We start from the raw sequence: 21905 nt of genomic DNA, 5'->3' as shown, positions 1-21905 counted from the left end.
AGAATAAGCCTTTTCCCCCTCCCCTTCACCGGGTAAGAAGGTATTAAGCAGGAGTGAGAAAGGCCCTCTGGGGGTAAATTGTCTTCTTATGACTACACCCACATTGTACCAAATTATAGCAAATATTTTCAGGCCTTCAAATCAAATACCCACTCCTGCAAGAAGGCTGCATGATCACTCAGACTGATTCCTCTCCCCTCCAATTTAGAAACATCCTCTCTTTCACAGCACTTCCCCTGTATACTTCCATGCTGGCCTTGGGCCAGGCTCTGGGTTCCCAGAGATGGAGCAACGGAACTCACAATCTGGTGAAGGAGAGATCTCTTAAATGGCCCATAAATTTACAAGGAGCTTGGAGTCTGGGTGGGAGGTCAGGAAGGTGACAGGGAACGCTTTGGACTTTGTACACCAGGAGGCGGTGCCAGGTGAACTCAGGGGCCAAACTGCAGTCAGACAGCTACCTCTGACCAGCGGGTGTGGCAGCCCTGCTTTGCTATTTCACTGCACACTGCCTTGTGACTGATCAGTTGTCCCAGTGTTACTTTAAGTGTTATATTGTGAATCAGGTCTTCCTGTCTCTGAAAAGGTGTTCTCTCAACTGCCTACTTTTATAGAACAATGTGGACACTTAAATATGAGGAGTAACTGAATGAGTGGAAGAACCATGTGGGTCAAACTAGACCCCGACTTCAGAATCTGTAAAGTCAGGCAACATCCCAGTAGCCAGCCATCTCCACTCACCACGCTCTGCCCAATGGCCACCATTTTGGGGTGAAAGAGGATGTGGGATGGGGGTCAGAGGCTGACAATTCTGAATTTGTTGCTAAAGTGTGTCGGTCCTAAAGGTTCCCCCTCCCTATGCCAAAAGACCGTGAAAAAGTAACTGCTCAAAAACTCGCTGAGGACTGAAAGGGGACTGTCCTCGGCTACAGGGCTTCCCAGCAGGGCAGTCGAGAGCCTCCTTTTGCTCCAGAAGGCGCCCCTGACAATGAATCAGGAGCCTAGCGTCACCACTCGTGAAGGACTGAAAGCAGCTGGAGCTGTGAGAACCAGGGACCGCAAGCGAACGGGTCCCGAAAGCCGCATAGAGTTGGACGCGCGCTCCCAGCTGGCGACAGCGCCACAGCCGGGCTGGCACTGAGCCACGGGGTGGGGTGGGGGGTGGGGGAACTGGGCGGGTCACGTGGGAGTGGCGCGCGGGGCGACGCAGGCGCGAACCTGCGCAGGCGCTGGGGCCACCCCTGGGACCCCTGGGGCCGGGGAGTGTTCCATCCGCCAGCCACCGTGCGTCGGGCGCGAGAGGAGACGGGCTGCAGGGGAGCGCGAGCAGTAAGTGCGGCGCGCAGGGCTCTGCGGGGCACGTGACGTCCGCGAAGGCAGGTGAGGAAACTGAGGCAGGGAGGGGCGAATGATGCAGGTCGGGGCGCGCGCGCGGGTTGGCCGGATGCGGGGCTGGTTAGGTCAGCCCCACGATCAGCTTCGGAGCCCGCGGGAAGCTGCTTCAGAGCCGGCAGGGCGCGGCCACACCTGCGGGTCTCGAGGCGGCCCCCACCTCCCTCGGAGGACGACACCCCTCCCGCCCCTGAGCCCCGCGCTCCGCGGAAAAACCCAGCGTTTGCGGTCAGAAAACCCGGGGCCGGGACCCTGCGCTGATCTGACCGGCCGAGAAACCCTTCTCTTCCCCGCCTCCAGGCTTTGAGAGAGGCTGATGGCACCGGCTTGCCTGGATTGTTGGGACAAAGAACTGAGAAAGGGGCTTTGTCCTGGCGCGTCTGTTATGCGGGGCCGAGCCCGGGATGGGCCTGCGGGGTTGCCTGTGGGTGGCGGGCCGACCAGCTGGCGATGGGCGATGTGCGGGTGGAGGCCAAGAGCCTGGTCGCCCTGGGCTCTGTGCCTGCTTAGGGTCCTGTGTTTTATGGCGCGGCGATTTCTCGCGTTTTTCATCATCTCAGAGGCACCTGTTTTGCCTCCCTTACCCAAAGGTTACAACCCCTGGCAACTTTTTTTGAAAAGACCTCAGCCGTACGTTTTAAAACACTGTGCTGAAGTCTGGGAGTGAAAAGACAAGGCACTGATGATCGGACAGTCTCTCCTCGAGGTTGTTGCAGGGATCGGAGCTGAAGCATTTGGAGAAGATGTTTAAGACCTAGCCTGGCCAGGGCCGTGGGGAGGCAGCACCCCCGGCGGGGCCAGAAGCCGGCTTGGGGTCCAGTCCCAGCTGACTCTGGGCCTCTTTTCCTTACCAACACGAGGCTCTTTCCACAACCCAATTCTCTAACCCTGTGTAGCTTTTATTTATTTATTTATTTTAATGTATTTTCCTTTGAACTTGTCAGATGGTTAAAAACAGAAAATAATTACTTGGGATTTATTTAGCAAAGCATTGTCCGGGAGCCAGCTTGTATATAGGCTCTGATGCTTCTGCTCCAGCCCAGTCCTGGAGATCAGAAACCCTGTCTCCTTGGAACATACCGGGTCATCAGAAACCCTCCATCTCATGTACAAACAACATTTTAGGGGCAATCATTGACTAATCTAGAAATGAGTAAGAATTACACCTCACATTATGTCACTCTTAGTAAGGTAGCTTACAAAGCACCACGTATACATTTAATCCTTTGATTCTTACAACTCTGTGGAAGATTACATTTTGTAATTTGGGAATCATTCCTGTTTTACTGATACAAAAGCAGTGCCTTGTCCAGGTGCTTACAGCTTGTAGGAATTTGAATTAGGTTTGAGCTATTCTTGGTGTGGCCATTCCTGTATTGCTGTTCTTTATAAGGGCATGCCATTTATTTGACATCTTATGCGTTGTTCCTGTGGGGTATGAAGACATTTCTTATTTTGTCTTATCTGCTTCTGTCACTTAAATGGTGCTTGGAAAGTTTGGTGAGGACTGGAATTCTGAGGCTCGAAGCCCCAGGCTCTACTAGTATCCCAGAAATAAGGCAGCTCTCCTGCCAGCTGGGTACTTGCCTTTTTGTGAAATGTTGAGTAGAGACACTCCAAACCTCCTTCTGCTGAGGCGTGTGTGGCAAGAACTGTCTGGAGACACTGTGTGGGAGCCAGCCCACCCCTGAGCTCAGTGGCCTCTGACACAGGGAGATTACAACTGGGCAGGGCTGTTTGCCTTCTCTGGTGCTGGCAGGCTGCAGAAGGGCAGCATGGAGTATGCATTGTGGGGTGGCAGTTAGACCACAGGGGCCTGAGAAAAGCCAGGGTTCCCTCCAGATCCAGAACTTCCGCCCAAGAGGCAGGCCTGCAGTGACACAGCTGAAGAAGTTGTTCAGTGTTTTGTGTCTGTTCTGCTTCAAATCTCCTGCCCTCATAGGAGAATGAGTGAATCTGAGCCCTGCAAAGAAGAGAAAGATGATGCTGCCTTACAGTTTGTTCCTCATTGCTCGTATATAGTCTTCCCAACAACCCTTCAAAGTGCCCTGGGTTTTTTTTGTTTTTGTTTTCGTTTTTGTTTTTGCGGTACGCGGGCCTCTCACTGTTGTGGCCTCGCCCGTTGCCCGTTGCGGAGCACAGGCTCCGGACGCGCAGGCTCAGCGGCCATGGCTCACGGGCCCAGCCGCTCCGCGGCATGTGGGATCTTCCCGGACTGGGGCACGAACCCGCGTCCCCTGCATCGTCAGGTGGACCCTCAATCACTGCGCCACCAGGGAAGCCCAAAGTGCCCTGTTTTTAAGAAGACACTGAGGTTCAGAGGGACGACGTGACCTCTCATAATCGAAGAGTGAGAACCCAGGATTTTTGTCCTGAATCTCAGTTTCTTTTGTGGTATCTCCCTTGCTTTCCACCCACACTCATGTCACTGAGCCCAGACAGGAGGCTGTACAAGCAAGGGGCAGAACAGCCAGGTGTTTTGCGTGGGGCTCTGTAGCCGCAGGGTAGCTGATCAGAGGAAAAGTCCTCTTCCAGCCCCCATATTCCTCACACTGGCAGTGACTCAATGTTTCCCAGTCCTCTCGTTCTACATTCAGCATCTGATCAGAACTTTCTGAATCTGGCATTTAAGAGCTAAGCAGTCACGCCAAGGAGCAAAGTAGGAAGTCAGAGACCGAGGCAAGTAGGTGAGAGCTCCTTGCAACTGGCTAGTTCCGTGGTGCTTGACAACAAGGGTGGGTGGGAGCGTATGTCCTACTGCTCGTGGGGCCCTGGGTGCCCGTGTCACCAGGCTGCTAAAATGGCCATTTTCAAGCCTGTCTATACAGAATTGACAGGACCTTGTTACTGTGGGGAGGAGAGGTATGGAGTGGCTTCTCAGCTGAGAATGGGCAACGTGACCCTTAAAACATTTGGCTTTGAATTATAAACTGCTCACAAAGTACTGGGCTTGGGAAAGATTAGTGCTCTCTCTAGCCACCCGATTTCCCAGACTCTGTCCAGGAGCAGTTTTGCTTTCAGCCTTCTTCAGGCCAGTGAGCAGACGTGAAGGCCTGCAGGCCCTCTTCCTGGGCTCTGATCCCACACTGTTTCAGCCTATGCAGAAGTGTCCAATGCAGGATAGATAGCTATGGACTGGGAGTTGGGAGACCTGAGTCCCGGCACAGCCACTAACCAGTCCTCCCCGCAAGTGACCTGGGACTAGCTGGTCCCATCTCTGGGCCTTAGTTTTTTCTTTTGCTCAGTGAAGGAGGGGCTGAACTAGAGCTCTGAAGGAACAGAGGAGAGCAAAGAAAAGAAGATGAAGCATCCTTTCCAGCCTTGTTCACTGAGGGCTTGAGACAAGGAAGCCCATGTACACTCCTAGTTTCTTTTGTCTCCCTCAGGACCCCTTTCTTCCTTCTGCCCTGTGTCTGCCTCAAGCCAGCTCATTCTGAGGAGGGAGGATTCCCTGGTTCGGGCTTGGCTGGGCAGGTGTACCCTTAATGTTTGGAATATGATGCTGTCTCTACTTGTTTCGGGCATGAATTAACCCACCCAGGGCTGATACTTTGTTTTAGTAAGACTTTATCAGTTCCTGCCCAGAGGCAGCTCCTTGAACAGGTAGAATGAGGCCTGGGGAAGCAGAGGGTGAGACTGTACACACCCAGCAGGAGAGCAGTAGTGGCAGGTGTCCCCGTGGCTTTCTGGATGTCAGAACCCTGGAGTTGCAATCGTGCAGTACTTCAGAGTCTTTGGATGTCAGAACCGAGATGCACTTGTAGATTTTCTAGTTCCCTCCTCTGTACAGATGAGGAGATCCAGGCCCAGAGTGTCTTCATAGCTTGTGTCAGATCACCCTGCCGATGAGCAGGGGAGGTAGGACCCAACCTAAGGTCACCTAAGCCCCAGGCTTGAGTGTTTCTTTAAGGTCAAACCAGCTGCAGATTAGTTCCAGCTCTGCCTCACTGCGGAGTTTAAGGAGTAAAATTCAGATCATTTCATTCAGAGATTTAATGCCTACTAGTTGCCAAGATTTGTGTTAAATGCTGAATTTGCAGGAATGAATAAGACAACAGCCCCTGCCCTCAGATTGCTCCACCATATTGTGTAGACAGACATGTAAATAACTAAATTCACTAAGTCCATCTGCTTGTGCATTGTGCAAAGGTATGTGTGTGTTTGCACATACATGCCTGCTATCTAACCAGAGGTGAGGGAGCAGTCAGTTGTCCGGGCTTTCAGGAAAGGCTCCGGAGAGAAAGTGTTACATGTGCTTGGGCCTTTCCCTAGTTGGCATGGGCGGGGAGGGCATTCTGGGTAACGGAAACAACACGAGCAACAGTGCAGAGGCCTAACAAAACATGTTATAGTCCTTACACATTGAGTGATCTGATGAGGGTGCTGAAGTGGCCAGGGGTGAGGCCGGAATGGTGGCCTGAAGCTGAGCTGTCAGGGGCCCTGGCGGCGTGCTGGGAGGTTTGTAGCTAGTGAGGGTCTGAAAGCAAGGGAAGCACGTGATCAGGCCGGGGAGTGTGACAGTCGCTCTGGCTACAGCACGGAGGCTAGGCTGAAGAGGACCCGGCTGGAGCCAGCCAAGCTCAGTTCTGTAGTTACTGAGATAGGCCAGGTACAGAGTAATAGGGGCTTTGCTGTGGACAGCAGCAGTGAGGCTGAGAAGAGGATGGGTAGCGAACCCATGTCATAGGATGGTCAGAACTTCCTGACTGATTTCATGTGGGCAATGAGGGAGAACAGAGAGTAAAATGCAACTTGCAGTCTCTGGCTTGAGGAGTTGGCTCTATGCTTGTGTCATTCACTGAGCTAGGTAAAAAGAACTCCGGAAGAGAAACTGACTCAGCTTTGGTCATGATGCAACAGAGATAACCTATAGAACCCCCAAGTGGAAACTTTTGAGTCCGGAGCAGCACTTGGAACCTGGAAGTCACTACCAAGGTGGTGAGTGAAGTGCTGGCTGTAGGTGAGGTCACTGAGGCAGGGAGTGTGGATTGAGAGGAGTCTTGAAGTGGCAGGAAAAGAAGGGAAGGCAGAGGGAGGTAAAGAATAGACAGCAGGTAAGGGGCCCCAGTGGTGTGGGGTGGAGGACAGGGCAAGGGAGCAGGCTGCCCAAGTGTTACCAAGTCCAAACTCAATACTGCTCGCTACACGACATGCCAGTAAATCGGGAGAGGAGGTGTTGGGGCAAGGAATAGCGACTTTATTTGGAAAGCCAGCAGACCGAGATGATGATGGACTCATGTCCCAAAGAACCATCTTACCCGAGTTAGAATTCAGGCTGCTTTTATACTGAAAGGGGAGGCGGGTGGCTGGTGGTTGCATACTTCTTGGTGCAGGAACCCTTTGTCCTTGCAGCTGTCCATGTAGGTCTCCTCACAGTGTTGCCATAAACCTCCAACAAGACAATTGTTATTTTTAGTTCTGCTACTTTTTAAAGGTCAAAGCTTCAAGAATGGGCTATCATGTATATTTCAGGCTCTAGGAAACATCCTTTTAGGAAGGTGCAGAGGCTGCAGAGCACAAGGGTTAGAGCTAAAGGAACAGATCCGCTATGGTGTCAGGCTTGCTTGTCTGTTACACAAGCGGCCAGGGGGAGAGGGACATCTTCCTGTGATTTCAGTTAGTGTGACCCCTGGGCTGCATTAAGGGCCACATTAAGGGCTTCACTTCATTAGCCTGCCCGGGGAAGCAGAGAGGGAGTCTGTTGGCGCTTGATACGTTATAATCTGCGTGACTGCAAATGACTCAACATTTGCTCCAAGTTTTGAAGGGCTAGGGGATCTTGGCAGCTGTCCATATTGATGTTTTCTGGAGATTGTCCGCAGCTGAAGGAGCCCCAGGGTTTCTGGGTGGCCTGGTCCTGCCAATGGAGTGAGCTTAGGGCCATAGGCGGGACTCCAGAGCCCCACCTCCAGCCCTCCCCTGCTGCCTGCTCCCCGTGGGTCAGCAGAAGCCAGCGTGCGCGCACTGCGGATGGTGAGTGCCTGGTGCCCGACGTTGGGGATGAGGGACCATGTGTGGGGGAGGGGAGGTGCCTTGTGAAGCTCTGGGCAGCGGGGAAGAAACACTCTGGAGATTGAAATGGGGATGGGGTGCGGTAGAGTTGTGATGAGGAGCCGAGAATGTGCAGGCTCCAAAGTGAGCTGTTTTTGATAGAATCCCACGATGTCACTGGGTGCTTTAGAAGCTTTGCCATTCACCCCATCCAACCTCCTCATTTTGGAGTTGAGGAAAATGAGGCTGAGGGAGGGATCAAGCCAGCTGGGCCTAGGGAGCCCAGCCGGGTCTCCTGCCCCGAGGCGCTTATCCCAGACCAGCGCTGCCACTCTGAGCCGGCCCAGCTGTTGCTTGTTTGTGGTCTTATCACGCTTCACGTTCTTCTGTGGGAGAGACCTGATCAGATAAGTGCTGCAGTGGGGAACCGAATACTATGGCTGTGTCAGGTGGCGGCTGGCTCTTCTGTAAACAGCCTTGCTATTATCTTTCAGAGAAACTGACCCTTTCCTTAACAGAAGGGGATAGAGAGGGGAGGAAAGAGAAGGGACATCTGACACACGGTCCATATCCTTTAGAGTAAACATGGTTTGGCTGGGAATGGGAATTGCTTTGCATCTCAGGGGGGCTTGGCTGAGAGGCCGGATCTATACACTCTCTAGGTGTTTCCGGAAGTCAGTTTTCACTGCTTCCCACTGGCAGAAGAGGCAGCTGCCAGAGGCCCGCTGGGAGTGTATGTTCATGGAGAGGCCAGCCTCTCACCTCTGGCGCTGATAATGTTCTCACATCTCAGTGCTGCGGGGCCTTAGGTCCTGGGCCAAGCTCCCCAGAGGGGTGACTCTGTGCTTATGCTTTCCGGATCACAGCTGGAGGCGGGGGCTGGGGTGCTAAACAATGCTCCTGGGGCTTTTGAAGCCCACATCTTGTGCTCTGGCTTGGGAACTTGAGGTAGGGTGTCAGGCGCCTTTGGGACGTTCACCCCCGCCAGTCCGCTGTTTCCCAGGCTTATTGAGCCCAAGCCTGGCCTAGCTGCTCCATCCTGCTCTCTGAATCCTATGCCTGCTTCAAAGCCATTTCCTTCTGGGTTCTTCTACGGCTGCCCAGACCAGATGTAACTGGTTCTCACCGCTGCACTGCCTTAGCCCCGTGTTCATACCTTTCCACTTGAATTTCTGTTATCTGTGTACTCGGCCTGTATCTCCTTGAGGACTGTTTATCATTTAGTTTTATGTCATCCCAAACTGCCATTTATTAAACAGGTCAGTGCTGAATAAATGTTTGGAAATAAATGTTGAGTCTGTTTGAGTCTGATTTCCTTGTGCTCACGAGCAAACAGGCTTGATTGATGGCTGTTGATGGGACAGTGGGGAGCCGGAGCCTGTTTGCCTCCAGAAACAGCCAGTGGTGTGTTAGAAGGGTGTGGAGCTGACTGGAAGGGTCCCTGGACTTCCTGCAACGCTCTGATGTGTCCCAGGAATTGAAGTGAGTCCTTTTGGAGGGTAGGTGTAAGCTGGCCTTCGCGAACTGATGCAGAAATGTTAGCAAATCTGTGATCAGGGACCGTGCCGTGTGGGCCTTACTCATATACACATGTCAGCAGTCCAGGGAGGTTTTGGAAGTGCGTCAAGGTACAGAAATTGTTTCAGGCTCTGGGGAATCTCCTGTTTACAGCAGGCAGGTGAGAGCTGTGGTTTTCCTCCTGATTGTTCTGTGAACTATAATGCAGTGTAATGTGTAACTTTGACACATAAAAGAACTGGAAGCCGGCCTGTGGAACGTTCTTTCCTGCTTTGCCCAAGTGCTTCGGTCCTCCATAAGTCATCATTTTCATCACTCAATCCTACTGAATTCATTTTAGCACACATTTATGGGGAGCCCGCTGTGGACCACAAACAGGCCCTGTGCTGGGCACGGGGGAGCTCAGAGATAAACTGAGGAAGAGTCAGAAGAGAGAAAACTTGAAAACAGGTCCAAATCAGAAGGATCGTGTGATTTGGACACAGGTGGGGGTGAATATCCCCTCTTGGGGGACGGGGGTAGGCAGAGCATCCAAGAAGACCCCTGGAAGAGGCGTCTGAGTCATGCAGGACAGAGCGAATGAGGAAGGACACTCCGGGCAGAGGCGTGGAGTTGTGCCCTGGTTTTTGACTCTCGTTGTCTCTGTGGCTGCCCTCACACAATGAGCTGAGGAAACAGAAGCCGGCCCTTGAGGAAGGCCCAGCTCTCCAAGGCCAGCCTGCGCTCATGGCTGTACTTTGTTCTGTGGCTTATGGCCAACCAACCACAAAACCTGAATTCTTGGTTCCAAGACAATGCTTCTGAAACTTTTATGTGCCTGTGAATTGCCTGCCGTGTCTGATGAATGCAGGTTATGACTTTTTAGTTCTGAGGTAAGGCTGGAAATTCTGCAGTTCTCCACGATGCCAAGGCTGCCAGCACACGAGAGCACATTTTGAGGTTATAAGAAACTCTTCTCTCCCAGCTCACCTCCTCCCCCAACACACACAATCCCCTTCTTTTTCCTGTCCCCTAGTGTACAGATGCCAAATTCCTCTTTCTTAAAGGCTATTTTCATTTGGTCATTCCCAGTACACACTCCACATCCCCTGTCTGAAAGTTCCCTTTTATTTCTGAACTCAAGTCTGAACTTCCCGGGCTGGCCTAAACACTAGTCTGGCCTACCCTTTTCTTCCCAAAGTTATCACCACCAAGTTACTCCCAACCCTACCTCATGGCAGTGGATCCCTCACAGCCCCCTCCCTTGGCAGTGACATGCGGATTTCTGGGCCTTTGCTTAATCCTTTGGAGAGGTCCTCTCCTGAGTCAAGTCCTGCAGGGGAGAATTAAGCCTTTGGTTAGGTGGGATGAGGTCAGGTGGGCCACACACACACACATACACGTAGACACACACCTCAGGTCGGTACCCAGTGATCCGAGCACATAGAGTCGTGCAGGTACTTGGGGAGGAAGGCTCCGGCGTAAGTCAGATCCTAGGATGGCGAGAGGGCCAGATGGAAAGATAGGTATTGTAAGTGGCTGTCGAGAAACAAAGCCTGGGTGGGGTACTTGCTGCCGTTACAGGGGTGGGCTGCTTCCAGGAGCTCCCACTCAGAAGCACAAGGCTTCCCAACTAGAGGAAGCCTTGGCGAGGCCCGCAAGCATGAGCTGGGGAGGAGGCCAGATGCTATAGGACCTGCCTGGACCTCCATTTCAACTACAGAGCCCCCTGCCCAGTGCAGACTGTCTGTTGCCCAGTCCTCTGAAGCAGACACCCCAGCACCATGCTCTTTCTAACATGTTGCCTTCTCTCTTAGTCTCTCTACCTGTTCACTGGACAGGCATCTGTATAATTCTGTTCACAGGGGAAAAATGTCAGACTAATAGTGGCCATCTCTATTAAACTGTATAATTTAATAGGTGGTAGATGTTGAGAGGATATTTGCTTTCTTGTCAGCTGTGGTTTTATGTGTTGCTTCTTTTTTGGTGTTTTGTTTTGTTTTCACCGTGAGCCTGTTTTATTTGTATAATGAGTAGAAAATAAAGGTATTCTCAGTTGGAGAAATGTACTGGGATTGCCTGCCTACTTCGAGTGAGGCCCTGCTGGGCACTGTCTGGGGGCTGGATGAATAGGACCTGGGCTCTGTGTCTGAGGGATTCACAGCGAGGAGGAAGGGTAGGGTTACAACAGGGTGGTTGGTCTCTAAGTGATCTAATCACACAGAGAGGCTGCTGCCTCCCCAGGGAGGTGGGAGCTGCCACTCCTGGACTGTGAAGGAAGAGAGCAGACATTGATGAGGAGGGCAGTGACACAGCCTGGAGGAGCGCCATCAAGCTGGGAGGACACAGCCTTGAGCAAGGGAGAGGGAGCGGCAAGAGAGGCTGTCGCCTCTGTCGTGGCTGCTGACCCACACTAGTGAGCTCCCTGGGGCAGGAACCTCCACATGTCTGTTGTATTCCCAGGCTCCTGTAGCGGCAGGTGGGCAGGGGCTCAGTTAGCAGCCCTTGTCCAGTCCCATCTCTGACACTGCTGCTTCTCCTCCCTTTGCCTCTGGCCCCCTGATTGGCTGCCCAGCCAGAGCCTTGTTGTCCGGGAGATCAGATTCCGGCTGCCCTGTGGGAGCAGTAACGTCGTCTTCCTTTCTCTCAATCCCCAGAAATGTCTTTCCTCCAGGATCCAAGTTTCTTCACCATGGGAATGTGGTCCATTGGTGCGGGGGCCCTAGGGGCTGCTGCCTTGGCACTGCTCCTGGCCAACACAGACGTATTTCTGCCCAAGCCCCAGAAAGCCACGCTGGAGTATCTGGAGGATATAGACCTGAAAACACTGGAGAAGGGTAAGCAGTGACTCCACTGGTGTCAGTACTTTTCCAAGATGCTGGGATGCAGGCTTACTTAGTTTTTTTCTCTCTGAAGTAGTTCTTTTTTTTTTTTTTTTTTTTAATTGAAAAGGCAATATAACATTAGGAAAAATTTAGTAACACTTTAAGAATTACTGATAATTCCATTACCCTAACACAATAATCTTTTTTATTTTCACACATATTTTTCCAGGTGTACACGTAATAATATATAGTTATGATCTTGGTGTACTTGTATATTGATCTTTTACATTTTAGCTTTTTCTTTTTTTTTTAAGAGATAAAATCTATTTCTTTTTTTTTTTAAACATCTTTATTGGAGTATAGCTGCTTTACAATGGTGTGTTAGTTTCTGCTGTATAACAAAGTGAATCAGCTATACGTACACATATATCCCCATATCCCCTCCCTCTTGCGTCTCCCTCCCACCCTCCCTATCCCACCCCTCTAGGTGGTCACAAAGTACTGAGCTGATCTCCCTGTGCTATGTGGCTGCTTCCCACTAGCTATCTGTTTTACATTTGGTAGTGTATATATGTCCATGCCACTCTCTCACTTCGTCCCAGCTTACCCTTCCCCGTCCCCGTGTCCTCAGCCATTCTCTACATCTGCATCTTTGTTCCTGTCCTGCCGCTAGGTTTTTCAGAACCATTTTTTTAGATTCCATATATATGTGTTAGCATGTGGTATTTTTCTCTTTCTGACTTGCTTCACTCTGTATGACAGACTCTAGGTCCATCTACCTCACTACAAATAACTCAGTTTCGTTTCTTTTTATGGCTGAGTATTAGTTTTTTCTTATCAAAAGCGTTTTTCATTTTCTCATGTTGTCTCTCTAAATATAATGATAATCGTTCCATAATATTTAGTAAAATTGTACCACTGTTTACTCAGCCAAACCTTCCAGAGTGTGTTCTGAGGAATTCCAGGCTCCTGGATCTTCAAAGACAGGAGCTCCTGAGTCCAATAAATTTGAGAAACACTATGTCCAATTGCACGTTCCTGGTTCTCAGCACAGGGGTTTGCTTACTGAAATGAGGTGCCTGGATCGTTACTGGTACAGGCATGGGCAGCCTCGCCTGTGGTGCAGCTATAGCACCCGGGGAAGCACAGGGCCACACCTTTAGAATGGACCTGCCTGTCTGCCTCTTCCTGGGGAGCCAGCCGGTGTCCCTGCTGGACGGCTGAGAGCCGCACGTGGTGACTCTGCTGCCTCTCTGTGCTCTCGGTGTTGGATCTGAAGCCCAGGGGATTTTGGTCATGCCGATAGTGTGGGTGCAGTGGGCATGAGAGTTTGGTGCAACTTGGCGCTCACTGACTGGGAGGTCTCCAGGTTGGCCCCTCAAAGGGAGGCCATGGCGTCTGTTCAGTAAGTGAGGAAGCTTGTCAAGGGAAGGCAGGAACTGTGACTGCAGATTTATAATGTAGGTCACCTCAGTAAGGGACTAAGAAGCCCTGCAGAGAGAGTCCTATTTAGCTATGTTCGACCCAGCGTTTCCCAGTGTCATTTGATTTTGATCCCGTCCCACCTTCTTTTTTTCCTATGTAACATCCCACAGGGACATGGATTCCTCTGAGAAATGCTAAAATAATAAGGGATAGTACTTATTGAGCCCTCACTGACTCTATTACCTGGAGAGCACTTTTATATCCATCTTTTAATACTCCCTGTGGCCCAAAGTGGAGCTGCTAGGCATCTGCATTTACAAATGGGGAAATGGAGGTTCAGGGCGGAGATATAGCCTGCCCCGGGTCACACCTAGATGTGGACTCAGTGTGACTGTAGCCGGGCTTGAGCTACACTACCCTGCTACCCAAAGAGTTTCCTTGTTGGACATCTTCTACCCTCTCCTATGGATAATGGTGCAGTTAACATATTTAGGTTAAATTGCTTTTTGTTTTTAATTTCTTTTGACCTAATTTCTTTGAATACTTTTTTAAGAATTGGGGTTTTCTTGGCCAAAGTGCAAGATCTCGTTCAAGTTTTGGCCATGTATCTGCCCTAAAGGATTGTTACAAGTTACATTGAGACAGCAAAGGAATATGCTATTTTTCCAGAAATGTTCCAGTTTGGGATGTTCAAGTTCACAACTAGATTTTTACGGGGGTGGGGCCTTCTGGTTACACAGTAGGACCCTTACACTGGATTCATTTTCCTTGGAAAGATGAATATTCCCTATCTGTGTTTCCTGTTTGCTTTTTCCCACATGTGAAATAGTTTTGCAGGTCCTCTGTTTGGCCGGGTGCTGTGAGGTGCTTAGAGGTTGGGGCCAGGCTGAGAGGAAATGATACTGAATTCCCTTTTCTTCTCCTCAGAACCAGTGACTTTTAAAGCAAAGGCGCTCTGGGAAAATAATGGAGCTGTGATTATGGCTGTGCGGAGGCCAGGCTGTTTCCTCTGTCGAGAGGTGAGTGCATTTGAGGATCTGTTCAGAGGAAGGGATAGTAGCAAGGGGGGACCGGGGCATTTCCAGCCAGGACCAACAGTGGCCCATTATGTTATTTACTCTAGGTTTGTTTTGTTTTGTTTTTTGCCTAATTCTCTGCTTCGGTTCATTTAACAGCTCACCATATCCTAGGGTTAGCAACATATTTGACTTTTCTTGGGCATTCCAAGGCCTTTCACTCTTGTAGTATCTGTGTCCTGGACCTGCAGGGCCAATTGCATGTCCCTAGTTCTCAGCACAGGGGTTTGCTTACTGAAATGAGGTGCCTGGATCGTTACTGGTACAGGCATGGGCAGCCTCGCCTGTGGTGCAGCTACAGCACCCGGGGGAGCACAGGGCCACATCTTTAGAATGGACCTGCCTGTCTGCCTCTTCCTGGGGATCCCGCTGGTGTCCCTGATGGATAGCTGAGAGCCGCACGTGGTGACTCTGCTGCCTCTCTGTGCTCTCGGCGTTGGATCTGAAGCCCAGGGGATTTTGGTCATGCCGATAGTGTGGATGCAGTGGGCATGAGAGTTTGGTGCAATTTGGGGCTCACTGACTGGGAGGTCTCCAGGTTGGCCCCTCAAAGGGAGGCCATGGCGTCTGTTTAGTAAGTGAGGAAGCTTGTCAAGGGGAGGCAGGGTCCAGCCTTGTCACTTTACACATAGGTAAACTGAGGATACGAGTGGTTTGTTGACCTATCCATGGTCATACAGTCAGTGACAGAAGACCCAGGTCCCGAGGTTCACGGCTTTGCCTGGGGGAGAACTGGGAACGACAGTACTCCAGCTCTTGAGAAAACTTTGCTTTTCAGGTCATGGCCTTGGTCCTGTCCGAGTTGCCATCCTCCTTCCCCTGGTTGTCCTGACTTATCCTGAGGCATTTCCTTTCAGCCTTGCAGAGCCCTCCCCTGCTTGTGTGGTTGGGCTGGCTGAGAATCTGCCTGCATTGCATGGTGCACTATCGTTCTATACATTCAGGGCACTTTCCGTCGGTACCTCATTGGTTCCCCACTGCATCCCTGGAAAATACAGCTTGTTGTTGTCATTCTCATTTTACAGAGGAGGAAATTGAGGTACAGAGGTAGTGACAATGTCATACTGCTGTAGGGGGTGTGTTAATTTCCTATTGCTGCTGTAACACGTGATCACATACTCAGTGGCTTTAAATAACACTGATTCATTTTCTTACAGTTCTAAAGGTCAGCATTCTGAAATGGCTCACTGAGCTAAAATAAGGGTATCAGTAGGGCTGTAATTCTTCTGGAGGCTCCAGGGGATAAATAATTTCTGCGTCTTCTCCAGCCTCTAGAGGCCATCTGCGTTCCTTGGCTTGTGCCCCCTTCCTCCATTTTTAAAGCCAGCAATAGCTGGCCAAGTCTTTCTTACATTGTGTCACTATGACACTGACCGTTCTGCTTTCCTCTCCCACATTTAAGGACCTTAGTGATTCCACATTGGGACCACCCAGATAAAACAGGATAATCTCCTTTAAGATCACCTGCTTAGCAATCTAAATTTCATCTGCTGCCTTAATTCCCCCTTCCCATGTAACAAAACATATTCACGGGTTCTTGGGATTAGGATGTGGACATCCATCCTTAGGAGGTACTATTCTGCCTACCACAGGGGGTGACATTTAAACTCAGGGCTTTTGAGTCCAATCTCTGATGCCTCCAAATACCAACATGGAAGCCTGTTGTGACTTGATTTCTCAAGGCCAGCTAAACCCCAAGGTTCCAGGAGCACCTGCTCTAATTACAACCTGTTTTTCTGGGCTCTGGTCCGTACCCTGGTAGAGCATTTTATGGAAACTTATGTTTCTAAAAGGATGGTTGGATGGCAGGCAAAGTTACTTTGAGGGGGGAGGCATGTGACTCAGTTTCCACTTCACACTTTTTCTGAGTAAAGCCCAGGGAAAGTGAGTAAAACCTTTCCTCTTACACACAGGTGCTCTTTGACCACATCAGACCTGTAGTCCTCTCTGCTCTTGGGCAGAGTCTGCCACTCACTGAACCTCTTGACAAATGCATTGTAATGAACTCTGCTTCATTAGCTATCCTTTTGTTGTTGTTCCAGAAAATACATGAAAAATTAAATGCAGTTGCCACCATATAGCAAATGTATTGGAGGCAAGTAGGCTGCTTCTGACAGGATTTCCTGCTGCTTCTTTCATTCTGACACCAAATGTGAAAAAGTAGTTTGTTCTTAACATCGAAGCTCTACCCTGATGTGTGAGTTTCATCTTTTCATCTAGCCCGCAGTTCCTGAGAATCAGGGATGTCCATACTTCCCAGCTCAGCTGCGGTCTCCCCATTGTCCACCTTCACCTGGAATCTTTCCTCCTGGTACCTAGTACCTTCTGCATATCCAGCCATGTGCTAGGCACTGAGGGATACAAGAAATGGAAGGCAGTTTCTGACTCTGAGACACATTTGGGAACTTAAGGGACAAAGCTCAACTTAGTGGAACCCAGTGGACTCAGTACAGAAAAAGTCGCCAAGCAGGAAAGATTAGATATACACAGAGAATCAGGCCTTTACTCCAGGCTGCGCTAGCCAGGGAGAACTTTTTAGAACAGGGATCCTTTTCTAGAGGGTAGGATTTGAGCTGGAGAAAGAAGGAAGGTTATTGCAATGAGAGGGGGCCAGCTGAGCAGAGGTGTGGAGGCAGCTATTCACATGGCCTGCATGGAGATCGACTGCTAGGCCCTTGTGCTAGTTTGCTCTAGTGCAGTGGAGGGGCTGGGAGATTAGGAGAGAAGCACTGTGGCTAGGAGTGGAGGACTGAGTTTGGGTGCATGCAAGCCCTTAGTTATCGGATGCTCCCCAGGCCATGGTTAGGACACCCATAACAGGAGACTAGCCTCTCCTTCCCTCCATGGACAGGACAGGAACCTGGGCTGAGGAGGAGACCTGACACTCTATCCTGAGGCCTCGTGCCCAGCTGGGACAGTCTTTTGCTGGTCTACACAGGCCTTAATTGTTCTTGGCATTTTGTTGCCTTTGTTCTTCTGCATTCGGTGCCAGCCACGCTCTGGGCCTGTAGGAAAGAGGGTGCTGGTTGGCTGCAGAGCCCCGAGAGTTCATGCCCCTGACCTTTCCTGTCTTCTGCAGGAGGCTGCAGACCTGTCCTCCCTGAAGCCCAAGTTGGACGAGCTGGGCATCCCCCTCTACGCAGTGGTAAAGGAGCACGTCAAGACTGAAGTGAAGGACTTCCAGCCTTATTTCAAAGGAGAAATCTTCCTGGATGAAAAGGTACGTGTGCTGTGAGCCTGTCGGACACAGACTGCTGGGGATTGCGCTCGTGCGTGGAGAGTTCGGTGGCCCAAAGCATGTCTGGACAGGAGTTGGAGTCGGCCTCCCTTTCAGCTGCCCCTAGCCCTCTGAGCAGAGCATGAGTGAAAAAAACTTAAGAGCTGTCCTTCAGTTGTTACTTGAGCCCTTCCTGACTTGTGATCCGGGAATGGGAGCCTTGGAAATAGCTGAAAGCTCCACCGGTTTCCCTGCGCTGCAGGGGTTTGCCCAGCATAAGCCTCTGTCCCTTAATTCATTGCAGCCATAGTTCTTTCCCCTCTACTAACCTCTGCAGAATGTAGGACTGTTGTCACTCTGTCAGGCCCAAGAACCCTGTACGTCCATAGCAAGAGATTAGAGTCAGGGTGGCAGGCCGCAGGGTTCTCTTCAGCTCGGGCAGTTGAGAGTGCTCCTGGGTGGCAGCTGTGTGTAGGGTGGTGGAGGACAGGAACCAGCAGCCTTTGGGTCTCTGTCTGAAAACAGATGCCCTGCTGGGAACTTTCCTCCCTGGGGAAGGCAGGCATATGGGCTACTCATATGGGGTCTGTCTTCCTCGCTCCTACAGAAGAAGTTCTATGGTCCGGAAAGGCGGAAGATGATGTTCATGGGATTTGTCCGTCTGGGTGTCTGGTACAACTTCTTCCGGGCCCGGAGTGGAGGCTTTTCTGGAAACCTGGAAGGCGAGGGCTTCATCCTTGGGGGAGTTTTTGTGGTGGGACCAGGAAAGCAGGTAAATTGCTAGCGTGTTCACTCGTGGGTCTGTGAGCATGAGACCCCGATGTGTCGGGTGGGAGGGTGGCTTTCCCTGCTCGGAGTCTCCCAGCCTTCCTTCCAGAAAGCCAGGGAGCATGAGGAAGGGGAAGGGAGGGAAATGATCGTTTATTGCACGCCTGCTCTCTTGGCACCTCACACACGACCCCCTCCCTCGTCACAGTAACATCGTGACATAGTCTGAGTCTTGCAGGTGAATAACTTGTGAGGGGGCAAGTGACTGCACCAAGGAGGACGGCTCCTCAGTGGCACTTCAGGAGCCTGGACCCGGGTTTCCTGATGTCAAGTTCTGTTTTCTACACTAGAACAAAAGCAGAGTCTTTGTTCTGTGAAGAATTTACTCCCTTGCAGTGTTCCCTGTCATCGAGGATAGACAGTAGAGAAAAGTGAAGAGGAGAGAAGGAATGGAAAGAGACCTCGTTGGGGGAGCAGCAGGGAGCTGTGCTGGGTGGTGCTTTCCCTGTGGGGGTCCTGGTGGCCTGGCTGTCTCTGGAGGGGCAGCAGACTTCTCTGCACACTCTATTTCAGGCCCTGGCTGTGGGGATCCAGAGTCAGCACGGGGGCTTAAGGGAAGGTGTGGAGAGATGAGGTCTCTGTGGGCTCAGGAGGCGGGTGGGTGGATGCTCCACGGCAGACTCACGGCAGTGCCAGCAGAGGCCGGGTGGGCTCAGAGAAAGGACAGGGTACAGTGAGTGCAGGCTCAAGGCCTGGCAGGAAGACCCAGTGGTCTGATTTCTAGGCTCGTCTCACCAACTTCGGGCATGACATTAACATTTGAGCTTGTCTGTAAAAAGACAGGGTTGGAATTCCCTGGTGGTCCAGTGGTTAGGGCTCGATGCTTCCACTGCAGGGGGCACGGGTTCAATCCCTGGTCAGGGAACTAAGATCCCAAAAGCCACATGGTGCGGCCAAAAAGAAAAAAGAAGACAGGGTTGGTCTGCATGGTGGAACTCACCACTGACGTTGATAACTGCATACTTTCCCCAGTTGGGGAGGAAAGCTAGTGGGACTAGAATGCCTTCAATTTTAAGCTGTATTTCGAATCTCTTCCTTTTAAACCTTGGTATCTGCAGTTGCTTGTCTGTGTGAGAATCTAGCATGAATTGGTGTCTGATATAACATAAACCTGTTTGCTAACTTTCTGGTAATGTATCAAAATGTCTTAGTGATAACGGCTGCCAGTGAGTACCTGCCTTGTGCCAGGTGCTCATATACGTGATCTCCTGTCTTCTCTGCAACCAGTCTGGGATGGTCGGTATTTTTATTCCTATCTACATGTAAGGAAGTGGGCCTATGAAATAACTCAGCCAAAGATATGGGGCCAGTATGTGGTGCAAAGGGAATGAAACTCAGGAACTCCGATCTGTCCTGCTCCAGAGACCCTGCCCTTCCCTTGCCCATAGCCCCACTTTGGAGGTGGTTCCCAAAGACCCCTTCCAGGTACCCTTGCACTTGGGCAGGCCACTTCCTCAGGATCCCTCAGCCTCTTCCCACTCCGGGCCCCTGGGATTCCTTCCCCTTCCTATCTCTGCCTTTCCTCAGCCCCCAGGGAAGGGCTTGGCTCACCTGCCAGCCTCCTCTTGCCTGGCAGTGACTCACCTGGTGCTCACGGGCTGCCCAAGCCTGGCTGGCTCGCTCCTGGGGTGTTGTTTGACTTTGCTGGTGCTCCCCGGAGCTCCTGTCTTCCTCCTTCCTGGTGGAAGGCTGACCAGGCTGGCCTGGCCTCAGGGCTTACCTCCGTGTTTCTTCAGAGCAGAGTTTTTGCAGTCCCACTGTGCCAGGTGCCACTCAGTAGGGATTTCCTTTGTCATAATAATCTTTAAAGCATACTTAACTTTAAAGAAGCAGTGTGTTTTCAACATAGGAAATTTGAAAACAGAGAAGGTGGGGAGAGCCATTCTATAAGCTCAGCTACCAGGGACAACCTCTTAGGACAGAGCTGAGCTGACAGGCCTTTTGTGTTTTTTTAGAAAACGGTACCTCACTAAACTAGATGTTCTTTTTTCATTTAACAGCGTGTCGTGAACATTTCCCCATGTCATCATATGTTCTTCCTCAGTGTTTTTAACGTCTGCAAACCGCGCTAATGAGCGAGTGAATGTACTTTCCTGATCTGCTTCTCTGTAGTCACCACAGTGTGGTGGCACTTTTCTTTTTAAAAGTCTTTATAAATAATGGTACAAAGAACATGTTTATAAATGTTTATTTTTTAAATTCAATTTGAGTTTAATTTGTCACCTATCAAAGAACCCTTTAACAAGGATTCCTTGATGCTGATCTCAAACACATTTTATCTTTTTTACAACTTTAGGGTATTTTGGGGTGTAGTATGTCTTAGTGCATTTTGCTTCATGGTATCAGAAGTGAGTGGCCTCCAGTTTCGTAGGAAAACTAAAGATAGCGTCTCCCTTTTCAGGTGTTCACTTAGTGCCTGTCAAGGTCTGACCTCTGAGCTCTACTTCCACAACTCCAGGCTTTTCTGTGCAAGCTCATTCTGTTCTTTCTGCCTGGAATGTTCTTTTACGTGCATCTCTACCTGTAGACGTGCTCTATCACCTGTGAAGCCTCCTGACTTCCGGCTCCCAAAGTGCTGCTCGTACAGTCCAAATACTGCGGAGGAGCCTCCCCTGATCTACCTTCCCCAAAAGACTGAACTCTTCGAGGGCAGAGCCGGGACCAATTCGGATCTCTGTTCCTTGCTGCCCAAGCAAGGGCCTTGATGGACAGCTGGCGCTCAGTGTCTGTCTCACGAATGAATGACTCAGAGTGAGGACTGATGTACCCTCTTGTTTCCTTTCAGGGCATTCTTCTGGAGCACCGAGAAAAAGAATTTGGAGACAAAGTAAACCTAGTTTCTGTTCTGGAAGCTGCTAAGAAGATCATCAAACCACAGACTTCAGCCTCAGAGAAGAAATGATGGTGTGAAACTGCCCAGCTCAGGGATAACTAGGGCTCTCACCCGTGTTCATGGGATGTGTTGTGTTTCCACTGCTGTCCCTAAGGAGTTAGAAACCCATTTATGCCATATTCTCAGTATAGACAATTAACATATTTTAATATTGTACTCTGTTTAGGCCTAATAAGGCAAGATAACCCCCAAACAAGACTGATAAAAATCTAAAAAGCGAATTAATAAGGCTTATTTCAGCTAAAACCTGGAAAATCGGAGGCTTAAAGTTGACTGCTACACCTCATTACAAACATATATGGTGTTTGAGTGCTGTTATTTGAAATGATTTTCATTTTCGTGTCTTTAAAAATCTAAGAAAAGTTGGTGATTGACTTGAAGATTAACGGTATAAGGTTCTGGCTTGTGTTTTCAATGAATGATTCATGTTAGTGATTTTGCTGTCTTTCCTAGAGGAAAGACTTGGCATTTAAAATTGGTAGCTGTTTTCCTGTTGATGGTTTTCTAGCCTAATCTGGTGACTGAGGAGGAAAAAGGACAGAGAAGATGAAATGTAACTTAGTTCACTGGTTTGTTATGATTTATTATATTATGTTGAAGTAATACTCGTATAAAAGAACTATGTGCTTTGGATGGCTCGATAAAGGTAAACTATAAAGTGAAATCTATTTTTTCATTGTCTTCCATTCTAATCTTGGAGATTTGATTTTCTAGAAGAGATGATCAGTAAAATTAGGCTCTAATAAAATCAGGCATCAGAA

The 21905-nt window shown here is 50.2% G+C and overlaps 1 protein-coding gene across 1 annotated transcript; it reads left to right on the top strand.

Annotated features, from left to right (window-relative positions):
* The first annotated feature begins 1215 nt into the window (after positions 1–1215).
* On the top strand, positions 1216–21524 carry PRXL2A (peroxiredoxin like 2A). The gene is made up of 6 exons (XM_065894480.1): positions 1216–1380; positions 11538–11717; positions 14058–14149; positions 17286–17426; positions 18031–18195; positions 21037–21524. Exons 2-6 carry the CDS (start codon positions 11540–11542, stop codon positions 21151–21153), a joined length of 693 nt encoding a protein of 230 aa, XP_065750552.1. The 5' UTR covers positions 1216–1380; positions 11538–11539; the 3' UTR covers positions 21154–21524.
* The last annotated feature ends 381 nt before the right edge of the window (positions 21525–21905 follow it).

The sequence above is a fragment of the Phocoena phocoena genome, chromosome 16 (genome assembly GCF_963924675.1).
Source record: "Phocoena phocoena chromosome 16, mPhoPho1.1, whole genome shotgun sequence".
In the NCBI taxonomy this organism is placed as follows: Eukaryota; Metazoa; Chordata; class Mammalia; order Artiodactyla; family Phocoenidae; genus Phocoena; species Phocoena phocoena.
This window is presented reverse-complemented; position numbering and strand designations above follow the sequence as displayed.